Source organism: Bufo gargarizans, chromosome 2 (genome assembly GCF_014858855.1).
Source record: "Bufo gargarizans isolate SCDJY-AF-19 chromosome 2, ASM1485885v1, whole genome shotgun sequence".
NCBI lineage: Eukaryota > Metazoa > Chordata > Amphibia > Anura > Bufonidae > Bufo > Bufo gargarizans.
This window is the reverse complement of record NC_058081.1, coordinates 680,013,240-680,027,043: the sequence shown is the minus strand read 5'-3', so window position 1 is coordinate 680,027,043 and position 13,804 is coordinate 680,013,240. Positions and strand designations below refer to the sequence as shown.

At 50.1% G+C, this 13,804-nt stretch overlaps 1 protein-coding gene across 3 annotated transcripts in view; it reads left to right on the top strand.

Annotated features, from left to right (window-relative positions):
- Positions 1-13,804, top strand: part of ALG9 (ALG9 alpha-1,2-mannosyltransferase) — a 170,398-nt gene that overhangs the window by 36,458 nt on the left and 120,136 nt on the right. For all 3 annotated transcript variants that reach the window (XM_044282301.1, XM_044282300.1, XM_044282299.1), the window contains exon 8: positions 2,204-2,309. In XM_044282301.1, coding sequence (XP_044138236.1) covers positions 2,204-2,309 — 106 coding nt within the window. The remainder of the gene's footprint in view (positions 1-2,203; positions 2,310-13,804) is intronic.

The following is a 13,804-nucleotide window of genomic DNA, read 5'->3' as shown; positions in this document are numbered from 1 at the left end:
CGTGCACAACGGTCAGGAGTAATTCTTGACCATTCCTCTTTACAGAACTGTTTCTGTTCAGCAATATTCTTGGGATGTCTGGTGTGAATCGCTTTCTTGAGGTCATGCCACAGCATCTCAATCGGGTTGAGGTCAGAGCTGAACCCGGACATACCCTTATTTTCACCCCGGCAGCCCCCCTGAGCCTAGCATCGGAGCATCTCATGCTCCGATGCGCTCCTGTGCCCTGCGCTAGATCGCGCAGGGCACAGGCTCTTGTGTTTTCAATAACACACTGCCGGGCGGTAACTTCCGCCCAGCGGTGTGTTCAATGACGTCACCGGCTCTGAGGGGCGGGCTTTAGCTCTGCCCTAGCCGTTTTACTGGCTAGGGCAGAGCCAAATCCCGCCCATCAGTGCTGGTGACGTCACCGGGCTTCCTGTCAGCCCCATAGAGAGCCCCGGTACGTCACCGGAACTCAGAAAAATGCCTTTGCCCTGTGCAATTTAGCGCAGGGCAAAGGAGAGCATCGGAGCATGAACTGCTCCGATGCTCATGTCAGGGGGGCTGCCTGGGTGAAAATGGAGGGATGTCCAGGTTCAGCTCTGAACCTGGACAACCCCTTTAAGTTCTCCTGCAAAATGTCTTGATAAACTTGGGAATTCATTTTTCCTTTGATAGCAATCCGTCCAGGCCCTGACGCAGCAAAGCAGCCCCAAACCATGATGCCCCCACCACCATACTTCACAGTTGGGATGAGGTTTTGATGTTGGTGTGCTGTGCCTCTTTTTCTCCACACATAGTGTTGTGTTTTTCTTCCAAACAACTCAACTTTGGTTTCATCTGTCCACAGAATATTTTGCCAGTACTGCTGTGGAACATCCAGGTGCTCTTGTGCAAACTGTAAACGTGCAGCAATGTTTTTTTTTGGACAGCAGTGGCTTTCTCTGTGGTATCCTCCCATGAAATCCATTCTTGTTTAGTGTTTTACGTATCGTAGATTCGCTAACAGGGATGTTAGCATATGCCAGAGACTTGTGTAAGTCTTTAGCTGACACTCTAGGATTCTTCTTCACCTCATTGAGCAGTCTGCGCTGTGCTCTTGCAGTCATCTTTACAGGACGGCCACTCCTAGGGAGAGTAGTAGCAGTACTGAACTTTCTCCATTTATAGACAATTTGTCTTACCGTGGACTGATGAACAGCAAGGCTTTTGGAGATACTTTTCCAGCTTTATGCAAGTCAACAATTCTTAATCGTAGGTCTTCTGAGAGCTCTATTGTGCGAGGCATCATTCACATCAGGCAATGCTTCTGGTGAAAAGCTATCCCAGAACTGGCTTGTTTTTTTTATAGGGCAGCTGTAACCAACACCTCCAATCTCATCTCATTGATTGGACTCCAGTTGGCTGACACCTCACTCCAATTAGCTCTTGGAGATGTCATTAGTCTAGGGGTTCACATACTTTTTCCACCTGCACTGTGAATGTTTACATGGTGTGTTCAATAAAAACCTGGTAACATTTAATTATTTGTGTTATTAGTTTAAGCAGACTGTGATTGTCTATTGTTGTGACTTAGATAAAGATCAAATCACATTTTATGACCAATTTGTGCAGAAATCCATATCATTCCAAAGGGTTCACATACTTTTTCTTGCAACTGTAAGTGCAGGTTCCACTTCTAGGACCTGCAGCTATCTGTAGATCAGAGCGCCCATAGCTCGGGATAATGCAACTCGCATACGTGGCTGCCCCCCATTCATTTCTATGGGAATGCCGAAAATAGCTGTGAGGTGCGCTTGGCTATTATTGGAAGTCCCATAAAAATGAGAGCGCACTTCTGCTATAGAAATGAATAGAGGGCGGCCACGCATACCCGCTGAGCTCTCGTTCTATTTGGAAGCTGCGTTCTATAGATAGTTGCAGGCCCCAGAGGTGGGACTGGCATGTATCTGACATTGGTGATATATCCTAGCGATATGCCACCAATATTTCTTGTGGTACATGGCAAAACTGGGGAGCTTCCTGGCCATGCAGTGTCCTGTAGAGTATCCTCTCTAGGCTCTGCCTATGTTCTCACTATTGGGATTTGCCGGATCAGTCAAATTAAGGACACCACTGGAATCCAGCAGTCCCAAATGTATGGTTTATATGTGCTGTAATCTCCCATGTGTTTGTCTTTTGTTTAAAAAATGACTGCTTTCTCTGTTTTTTTGTGTTACAGGTTCCTTTGGTGGCCATTGATAGTTATTATTATGGAAAGCTTGTGATAGCCCCTCTTAATATTGTCCTGTATAATGTCTTCACGCCTCATGGACCTGATCTGTACGGTATGCACCAAGCACTTGTCTGTCGCTGTCTCATCATGTTTTTACTTCACATTTGGTGTGTGTAACAAAAGCTCGATGCCCACATCCTGAATGTATCAGTGGGGTCCCATGCACCCGGCTTATGACAAAACCGGGTCATTTTGGCATATGCTGGGCTGGTGTTCTCTGCACAGGAAAGTGTAGCCTGCTGTGCTTTATATAGAGGAACACAATATACATTTTCAGTCTGAGTCAGTGGAAGACGTATGACACGGTACACTTATACAGCGGCATTCGTGGGTGGTATTTGTTAGGGCATAATCCCGACATATAGCTCTGATGGAAGCACAAATGACGTCAACAAAGCCGGAAAACAATTGTCTCTCTATCTATCTATTCCATATCTGTCTAATCTATCTATCTATCCATCCCATATATATCTATCCACTTATTTGGGACAAATGTTGTCCTTGAATTGTTCCAAATAGTAATTCTAAAAGGGGTTGTCCACCTTTTATTAAGGTGGAGAGGATAGACTATCCCTAGCTGATGGGCAGGAGTCCCACACCTTGTGCCCCTTCCAACCAGCTGTTCAGCAGTAGCTCCGGCACCAGAAGCCCCCAGCTCCATCAGCATTATAGCGGACTGCTCCCTATGACTGCAGGTGCTGGACCCCCGCTGATCAGCTAGTGATGGCCTATGCTAGGGAGAGGCAATATCTTAATAAAAGGTGGACAGCCCCTTTGATGTAGACTTTCCTCCCCCTTGGGATATATAGCAGGTATACACTGCTGCCAATATTGCAGCTATTCATCACTGTTCCCTATTGATAATGGATGGGAGAGTTTTATTCCTGATTTATCAGCCTCCTTCCCACCTTCGTACTATGTGACTCACATGCTAACTCTCCAAATACACAGTTGGGGTCATTTTTCAATAATGGCATGATTTGCGCCAAAAACATACTAACGTTACAAATCAAAAGTGGTTATTTGTTTCACCTCATATATCAAAAGGTGCAGGCTGCTTGTAAAATGTGACTTTTTCTAAATATCAACTTGATTTTCCGCCTATTTCCCTTGATTTGCGACATTTTAACACCAATAGCACTAAAATAAGACTTTTTTTTAACTGAAAGGCGCCATTTCAACCACCCCTGTCCAGACCACATTTGAGACATTTCCAGTGGTAAATTGCGACTTTCTCGACCATATTTATTGGGGGGACACAGGAACCGTGGGTATAGCTATGTCCTCTAGGAGGCGCTGACACTAGATAAAGCTGTTAGCTCCTCCCCGGGCAGCTATAACCCCTCCAGCTTGGAGAGAGCTTCAGTTTTTTCTAGTGTCAATAGGAGGCAAGACCTCCTGAAGATTTTTTATTTTATTTTTAGTTTTTTATTTTCCTTCTTTTGAGGTGGGAAACAGTGGTCGCCTCGCCTCCCTGTTCTCCTGGGGGAGCATGCCAGCATTGGTCTGCCACGCTGCCTCCTCCCCCACAAGAAGACAAGGTGGACCAGGGCAGCCTCGCTCCCCTGCATCCCTCCAGCGGGAGGGTCACCCATCCAAGTCCCTATTCCAGCGTCCTGCCACTACGGTGTCAGTAGCTGAAGGGGTGAGGATAAAGATGAGGTGACTACACGGGACTTAGGTAAGTATGTTTAACCCTCTTCCCACCCCCTCCCTCCCTTGTTGGTTATCACGCAGGTCAGCCTATGGCTGGAGAATCACTGATTCCAGGGGGACCACTGGGGTGCCGCCAGTGTCTGATATCCTCAGGGGTTCAAGTCCCGCTGGCACTCTCTCTGGCCTTTATTCACTCACTCGCCCTCTACCAGCACATAAGGGGTTAATGGTGCTGTTTTAAAAAAAGCAGGAGGCAGAGTGCACCGCTGTGGTTTTGGAGCGCTCGGTCACACTTGCAGAGAGGGGAGCGGAGGAGGCTCCCGCTCCACCGATACCTACCGCCATGATCCACCCCTTTCAGGAGCAGACGCCGGCACGCCGCTCCGGGGCGGGTTAACTACCTGCGATCTGCCGTGCACCGCATCAGTGTTCCGGCCCACGTGTGTGACTGCTCTGTCGCGTCAGCATCTGCCCGGCCCGCGTTCGTTGCCGGGCGTTCGTACAAGGCACATAGAGGGTTAATGCCATTGTTCTTCAGCAGGAGGCCAAGCGCACCGCTGTGGACCTGGGCGCTCGGTCAGACATGCAGAGGGGGAGCGGAAGAGGCTCCCGCTCCCCACACCTACTGCCATGATCCACTCCTTTCGGAAGCGGACACGCTGCAGTGAGAGCGCGCCGCTCTGGATGGGGTTAACCGCAGCGGGATTGGCCGTGCACTGCATCGGTGTTCCCACCCGCGCTTGTGTCTGCTTTTGTCCGTTGGTATCTGCCCGGCCCGCGGTGCAGAATTCGGTGGCCTCTCCTGATCGGCTGTGCGCAGGGAGGGGGGGGAGCCCTCTCTTTGGATCGCCGCTTCGCGGCCTGCTGGGTCGCATCCTTCGTCCCCTGGTTTGGGGGGCACTCTGGTGCAAATTCTTCCCGCCCTACTTCCCCCTCAATCAGAACCTCTTGAGCTCCACCCACCTGGCCAGCCTTAAGCCTTCCTGGCCAGCCATTTCTTTAGGCCGGGCACCGGGTTATCTGGGGTTCTCCCTCTTGTACAAGTGTGTATAATGCAGAGGAATTTAACCCCTTTCCTGCCTCTGTCATCCAGTCCGGCATTCTAGTTTATAAAAAAAAAAAAGAAAACAATATGTGCGTCCATACGGGTCCCCCTCCTCAGCCCTCATCACCGCAGGGCCACCCTGTCTGTGTGGTCTGACTGGGCCCGTGTCCTATCTCGGATGAGGAGGACCTCTCATAGTTCCCAATCCGCCCTCCGGGGCCTTCTGGTTGATAATTCTCCACCTTTGCAAATCCACGGAGGACAGCTGAAGTATTTCCAATCCACCCGCCGGGTCGTTTGGTTGATAATTCTCCACCTGCGCAGTCCAATGAAGGACCTCTGAAGGATTCCAATCCATCCTATAGTGCAGACCCTCTGACATTCCCAATCCACCCTCCCGGGTCGTTTGGTTGATAATGCACCGCCTGCGCAATCCGGTGGAGAGACCTTGGGTAGTTTGGTTGATAAATCCACCTGCGCAGTCCACAACGGGCAGGGGTGAGATTCTGAGGGGTAGTCCTACGCGCAAGCGGACCACAGCAGGACATCTTTCTCCTCGGTACTTGTCATATGCATTACCCCCTTCCTTAGGTGGAGTAACTGCACTACTTTGGGATACAGTCCTTGCCTTATACATTGTCCCCTGCCGTAGGTGGACTACTTACAATAACTTTTGGTTCAGTACCTGCCAAAAGCATTAGCCCCTTCCATAGGTGGCGTGATGACATTATCACTGGTTATATTGCGTGCTGTATGCATTACCCCCTTACTTAGGTGCAATAATTGCACTCCCACGGGGTACAGACTCGCCATATGCATTAGTTCTCGCCATGGGCATTACCCCCTTCATAGGTGGATTATCATCCCTACCACTGGCTTAAGTACTTGCCGTATGCACTTCACCTTCCATTGTTTACGGTCCCAACTGTTGCGCTATCCTTCCATAGGCGGAGTGTTGCACATCACCGTGCTTCCTGTTGCATTACCCCCTTCGACAAGTGATCCACAAGCACGGGTATAACTAAACGGCTTCAGATGCTGCAATTCAGCTGTGCCATGGCTCTAGGTGCCTTCACTTATTTCACAAGGGAGCATGGCAACAGTCGGTATTTGCGGGTGCCCGGTACTCTTACTCTAGTGCTATATGGGTGCCGCCAGTAGACACGGTGGCTATTCCTCATTGTATCCTTATTTTCTTTTGCTGCTGGTTTTTCGCATGATTTTAACATCCTCTGTCTTCTCGAGGGGTTTCCTAGCATCACTTATGTGTCCTAGACAACCCCATCTCCCTCCACGGTTCCAGTCGGTCATAATATTGTCCGCATCAATACGTAGTGCGTACACCATTACACCTATATGGTGAGTACGTTCTAGCGAGTCGAGTGTGTCACTGACTCCTTATTCTCTACCCACCACTCCTCCTTCTCTGGGAAAGTGGTTATGCTGGCACTCTGGTTTAGCTACTAGCGTGTTCTCCTCCACAGGTGCAGCTTTTCTCTAATGTTCGTGGTCGCTGCAGTGGTACATCCCCCTCAGGTAGGGGTCCTACCCTGGTGCTAGCTTGGCAGTTGCTCCTGTTCAGCGCACTTCCAGGTAGACTTTTTAAGGTTAGCTCTACTTAACTGGGGCAGTATGGTACGTGGCTTCCACGGATAGTCTCAGGCCTCCCCCTTAGTTTTGCGCTGACGGGGCAAGCGCTGGCTACTACTGTGGCAGCGGTATTACGTTACCACTACCTTCTTCGGTTCCTACTGCACAGCTTTTTGTTAGGTGGTGGACTCTTCTAGCACTGAATTCGGTGACCTCTGCGGGTGGCCCCCTCCTCTGCCGGGGTATGGAGCTGGCAATACAGTGAAAACCCCCCCCTCTCCCGTTGCCTGGCTTCCTCCTCAGGCAGAGTTTTTTCAAAACAGCCACTTAATCCTTGGCTACTTCTGTATAGCGCCGGTCTCAGACGGGGAATGTGCTTAGACGGGGAATGGGCAAAGCCATCCCGCAAGCCTTGGTATCTCCTTGGTTCCTACTTTTGCACGGGATATTCGTTTTGTGACTCCCGTTTCCAGACACGCTCCGGTCCAGACCGGTGGGCTGTGGCGCCCACCACATCCCTCCTTCTACAGGGAATCCTTCCAAGGTTTCGGGTGTGGTAACGGTATCCGCACAAAGCTTCCCACCACAGGAGAATATTTTTATTTTTTTATTTATTTATTATTTTTTTTTTTTAGGCAAGGTATAGAGGGGTAGGGGTAATAATCCTGCAAAGATATTATGCTGCAGGTTAGGGGCAGTTATTTTCTCTTTTTTTTTGTAATATTGGGAGTCTGGGTTGTCATCCATGTGGCAAGGTCACGGTATTGATGAGAAGAGGGATTCTGGTCTTGTTCTGTTTGACCAGTCCACGCTGACCGCATAACGCCACAGGAATGTGACGAGCAGAAAGCAGACTCCAGCGTAGATGGCATAACTGATGGGGCTCTGCAGGAATTTGAGGATGGCGTCTTTGGTGGAGGGGCCATGTTCAATCGTCTTCTCGTCCTCCTCTTCCTCGTTCACCTGAGTAGGTAGTTTCTCTACCAGAGCCCGGTGGAATTGAGCTTCTATATCGGAGCCTGCTTTAGATTTAGTATGTGTCACTGAGTAAAAAAAGAACAGGAGAAAAATAGACTTAACTAAGATAAAATGGAGAATGTTCTCTTCTGTGTAAGCCATGCTGAACCAAAGAGATGAGAGTTCTTTACTGTAAGAGCAGTGCAGAGACAGGAGTGGCCTGTTATCTCGGATATGAATGGTCTAGAGAAGTGAAATCTTGGTGAAGTCTTACCATCCAGATAGTAGAATCCGCGGAGGATAATGTCATCGTTTTCATCCATGATCTCACAGGCATACGTCCCTTTATGGTGGACTCTGACGGGCTTAATCGTCACAAACTGGTCTTCTCCGCTAAAGAGGTCTTTGAAGTAGCTTAAGTCAGTCACCCTGAGCTGAAAGGTAAAACGTTGGTGACATCAGAGAAGACATCAGTCGAATGTGTCGTATTACCAGTGGTGGGGAATGTGTGTGGGGGGTATAGATTGTATTTGTACCGTAATAGAACGGTTATAAAGGACTTACATTTTTGGCGTACTTCCAGAAGACTTTTAGAGGGTATGAAAGTATAAAGGACGCCTTGCAGTGGAGGACTGTTTTATCATACTCTTCCACAATCACATCCTTAACTGAAAGGAAAGAGAAGGGACACGATGGTATAAGACAGCGAACAATAAGCTAACAGCGATGTATGAGAATTATAACCTGATGATAGAAAGGATCTTACTGGGACAGGCCACAGGGAGTTGGCAGTCCTCCTCTGCACATCTGCTGCACGAAAAGACGCGGGATGCTTTTTGAAGCCCTGGGAGGGGAGGGAGAAAGAAGAGGGGTCATATGTCTGAGAAAAATGAGCCCTCCCCCTTCAATTTCAATATATAAGGGAGGTTACAGAGATTGTCCTCTGTGATGACATTACTCACCGCATGGAGGTCTGCATTCTGCCACTGGATGACCTATTGGAAGAAATAAGATAAGGATGAATGATGTAAGGGGAGGAAGTGGTCACAGACAAAATGATGGAGAATATACAGAATATGTCTCCTGTCTGTATCTGAGGATCTTCAGTCACTTACGTGCGACGCGGTCTTTCACACCTTTTACGAATTCAGCCATTAGTTTTTCAAATTGTTCCACCCAAGCTGGTGGATAGTCTGGAAGAAGAAGATAGAAATATTAGAAACTGGACATTTAATATTGATGACAAAAAATGGAGACATTCTAAAGATTTCAGGAACTTACATAATTTGTCGATCTTTTTGATGTTGTTCTCAAAGCTTTTCATATAATTCTTGATGTTCCGTATCTGAGTAAAAGCTGCAATGAGAAGACACAGGAGAGTTATGACAGGTCCCACAGACATTGTATCAGTGCTGTATGGTGAAAAATGGGTCAATATTGTGGTGAATTTATTAATTTACTTCTAGGAAGAATAACAAAGGGGTGGGGGTGTAACACCGAATTTTAATAAAAGATGCAAGTATTTAGACCTGTCAGGAGAGGTTATAGGTTCTTTAGCAGAAAAAATATCTTAATCCTAAAAATCACAAATGGAGGAGCAATGAGAAATAGAAGTAAATAAGTTACCTATGGAGGTTTTATCCAGGGGCTCAAAACCCCTGTGGAGCCTCTGCAGGCAGTCTTCCGCCTCCATCTTTCCCAGCGAGACGGCGTGATTGCACATGTTCGCTCTGTCTGCTGGGCTGGTGAAGCACTTCATGCATGATCTTACTACCTCTGCTCCACAAAGAATTAAGAATATCTGCAGCAGCAGATAGCCGTATTTATACAAGCACATGACTTTGTCACTAAATCCCTTCAGCTCGCGAACCTTGGAGAAGAGAGAAATGGGAGGAGAAGAACATTACTGGAGGGAAAATAGGATCCATTGTCCCTGCTGGGTCCTTCTGTCTATTCATGGCATATTGAAATGATGGTTCCCGGGAGCCCCCAGGGACAGATTACACTCTGTTATATACCGGGGAAGAAATGGTCCTGCAGGTTATTACAGGATCACTCCTGCTTATATCGGTGATGTTACCCATACACTGGTGGGAATGGAATGGTGCACCATACTGCATCCAGTACTCACGTGTCACATCCAGCTGATGAGTGACTGCTCTGTGCCCAGCGCCACTTTATATACCCCGGTGACATCACAATAGTCATTCAGGGCTGCTGGATGACATCACAGTGGCGGTGCACGGTGCAGGCCGGTGGCCATATTATCAATATTCAGACTTCACATGTAATAACCCCACATGAATTTATTCTGGAATTTCCAGAGGATTTAGCTGACGCCTTTGGGCCCCAAAGAAAATGATTTAACAAGATCTTGCATATATAACATGATATTGATTATGCTGGTCTCCTCACATGGTCCAGATGGACCTTTCTGGCCCTCAGAGGCTCAAGTGTCAGTGACAGCCTCTATAGTTACACCCTTGGCAATTGTTTAACAAGCAATTACCTAATATATACTAAGCAGGGCCAGGACGAGGGGACATGCAGAGAAGACCCCCTACCTAGGATGTAATGTACATAGGTGAAGAATGGGACAAATATGCCCTGATCTGTCATAAGCACAATGCAGAGCAAACATCCCTCCATCTCTATAACAGAGCCCCTCATAGGAATGCACTTGACTACAGGGCATGCTGTGACCTGTAGTTCTACAGACGTAAATATAAATAACTGAGCTGGAGTCTGGACCCATTAAAAACAGGGCAGACCCTAGCTTTCTGTATCTTTCTAATATGAACTCTTGTGGAAGTCCACAGGATATATTTTTGCCCATTCTTCACCCACTTACATGATATCCTAGGTACAGTAGGTGACTACTCTGCCTGCCCCTAATAAGTATTGAACCCTAAAATTCTAATAAAAATATTTGTGTAAAAAAGAGATATGAAAATAAACCTGAACTAGTCCCCATAAAATCCCAACAAATAACAAAGTTAATTAAACTAATACGTGTGAAAAACGGCTAAATTGTGTCTGGTCTTGAATTGGTTAAAAACTATGCCTGGAGAAAAGTGTGTACGGATGTAAGGGGGAATTTATTTATCATGGGCAGCTACAGAGGTAGTAATGATGTAGTACTCACGTGTCTGATCCAGCTGACGAGTGACTGCTCTGTGCCCAGCACCACATGATATACCCCGATGACATCACAATAGACATTCCAGCCTGCTGGATGGCATCACAGTAAACATTCCAGGTACAGTCTGCTAGGGGCATCTAAAGTTGCCATCTTTCCCATCCAAAATAATCATCCAAATTAATATGATTGAAAATAATAGTATTGTTTGGGATGTGGCGTCACATGGAATTAATGACCTGAATTAACTATATTAAAAAGCTATTATCAAGCTATTAAAATATAGTCCAAGTGCAGGCTGCTGGGTGACATCAGAATAGCCTTTACTGGTTCAGGCTGCTGGGTGACGACAGAGTAGCCGTCCAGCTGCAGGGTGACATCAGAGTAGCCGTACCGGTGCAGGCTGCTGGGTGACATCAGAATAGCCGTCCAGCTGCAGGCTGCTGGGTGACATCAGAATAGCCTGTCCAGGTGCAGGCTGCTGGGTGTCATCAGAATAGCCCCTCCCGGTGCAGGCTGCTGGGTGTCATCAGAATAGCCCCTCCCGGTGCAGGCTGCTGGGTGTCATCAGAATAGCCCCTCCCGGTGCAGGCTGCTGGGTGTCATCAGAATAGCCCCTCCCGGTGCAGGCTGCTGGGTGTCATCAGAATAGCCCCTCCCGGTGCAGGCTGCTGGGTGTCATCAGAGTAGCCGTCCAGCTGCAGGCTGCTGGGTGTCATCAGAGTAGCCGTCCAGCTGCAGGCTGCTGGGTGACATCAGAGTAGCCGTCCAGGTGCAGGCTGCTGGGTGTCATCAGAATAGCCCCTCCCGGTGCAGGCTGCTGGGTGACATCAGAGTAGCCGTCCAGCTGCAGGCTGCTGGGTGTCATCAGAATAGCCCCTCCCGGTGCAGGCTGCTGGGTGACATCAGAGTAGCCGTCCAGGTGCAGGCTGCTGGGTGTCATCAGAATAGCCCCTCCCGGTGCAGTCTGCTGGGTGTCATCAGAATAGCCCCTCCCGGTGCAGTCTGCTGGGTGTCATCAGAATAGCCCCTCCCGGTGCAGGCTGCTGTGTGTCATCAGAATAGCCTGTCCAGGTGCAGGCTGCTGGGTGTCATCAGAATAGCCTGTCCAGGTGCAGGCTGCTGGGTGTCATCAGAATAGCCCCTCCCGGTGCAGGCTGTTGGGTGACATCAGAGTAGCCGTCCAGCTGCAGGCTGCTGGGTGTCATCAGAATAGCCCCTCCCGGTGCAGGCTGCTGGGTGACATCAGAGTAGCCGTCCAGGTGCAGGCTGCTGGGTGTCATCAGAATAGCCCCTCCCGGTGCAGTCTGCTGGGTGTCATCAGAATAGCCCCTCCCGGTGCAGGCTGCTGGGTGACATCAGAGTAGCCGTCCAGGTGCAGGCTGCTGGGTGTCATCAGAATAGCCCCTCCCGGTGCAGTCTGCTGGGTGTCATCAGAATAGCCTGTCCAGGTGCAGGCTGCTGGGTGTCATCAGAATAGCCTGTCCAGGTGCAGGCTGCTGGGTGTCATCAGAATAGCCTGTCCAGGTGCAGGCTGCTGGGTGTCATCAGAATAGCCCGTCCAGGTGCAGGCTGCTGGGTGTCATCAGAATAGCCCCTCCCGGTGCAGGCTGCTGGGTGTCATCAGAATAGCCCCTCCCGGTGCAGGCTGCTGGGTGTCATCAGAATAGCCTGTCCAGGTGCAGGCTGCTGGGTGTCATCAGAATAGCCTGTCCAGGTGCAGGCTGCTGGGTGTCATCAGAATAGCCTGTCCAGGTGCAGGCTGCTGGGTGTCATCAGAATAGCCCGTCCAGGTGCAGGCTGCTGGGTGTCATCAGAATAGCCCCTCCCGGTGCAGGCTGCTGGGTGTCATCAGAATAGCCCCTCCCGGTGCAGGCTGCTGGGTGTCATCAGAATAGCCCCTCCCGGTGCAGGCTGCTGGGTGTCATCAGAATAGCCCCTCCCGGTGCAGGCTGCTGGGTGTCATCAGAGTAGCCGTCCAGCTGCAGGCTGCTGGGTGTCATCAGAGTAGCCGTCCAGCTGCAGGCTGCTGGGTGTCATCAGAGTAGCCGTCCAGCTGCAGGCTGCTGGGTGTCATCAGAGTAGCCCCTCCCGGTGCAGGCTGCTGGGTGACATCAGAGTAGCCGTCCAGGTGCAGGCTGCTGGGTGTCATCAGAATAGCCCCTCCCGGTGCAGTCTGCTGGGTGTCATCAGAATAGCCCCTCCCGGTGCAGTCTGCTGGGTGTCATCAGAATAGCCCCTCCCGGTGCAGGCTGCTGTGTGTCATCAGAATAGCCTGTCCAGGTGCAGGCTGCTGGGTGTCATCAGAATAGCCTGTCCAGGTGCAGGCTGCTGGGTGTCATCAGAATAGCCCCTCCCGGTGCAGGCTGTTGGGTGTCATCAGAATAGCCTGTCCAGGTGCAGGCTGCTGGGTGTCATCAGAATAGCCTGTCCAGGTGCAGGCTGCTGGGTGTCATCAGAATAGCCCCTCCCGGTGCAGGCTGTTGGGTGTCATCAGAATAGCCTGTCCAGGTGCAGGCTGCTGGGTGTCATCAGAATAGCCTGTCCAGGTGCAGGCTGCTGGGTGTCATCAGAATAGCCTGTCCAGGTGCAGGCTGCTGGGTGTCATCAGAATAGCCTGTCCAGGTGCAGGCTGCTGGGTGTCATCAGAATAGCCTGTCCAGGTGCAGGCTGCTGGGTGTCATCAGAATAGCCTGTCCAGGTGCAGGCTGCTGGGTGTCATCAGAATAGCCCGTCCAGGTGCAGGCTGCTGGGTGTCATCAGAATAGCCCCTCCCGGTGCAGGCTGCTGGGTGTCATCAGAATAGCCCCTCCCGGTGCAGGCTGTTGGGTGTCATCAGAATAGCCTGTCCAGGTGCAGGCTGCTGGGTGTCATCAGAATAGCCTGTCCAGGTGCAGGCTGCTGGGTGTCATCAGAATAGCCTGTCCAGGTGCAGGCTGCTGGGTGTCATCAGAATAGCCCGTCCAGGTGCAGGCTGCTGGGTGTCATCAGAATAGCCCCTCCCGGTGCAGGCTGCTGGGTGTCATCAGAATAGCCCCTCCCGGTGCAGGCTGCTGGGTGTCATCAGAATAGCCCCTCCCGGTGCAGGCTGTTGGGTGTCATCAGAGTAGCCGTCCAGCTGCAGGCTGCTGGGTGACATCAGAGTAGCCGTCCAGCTGCA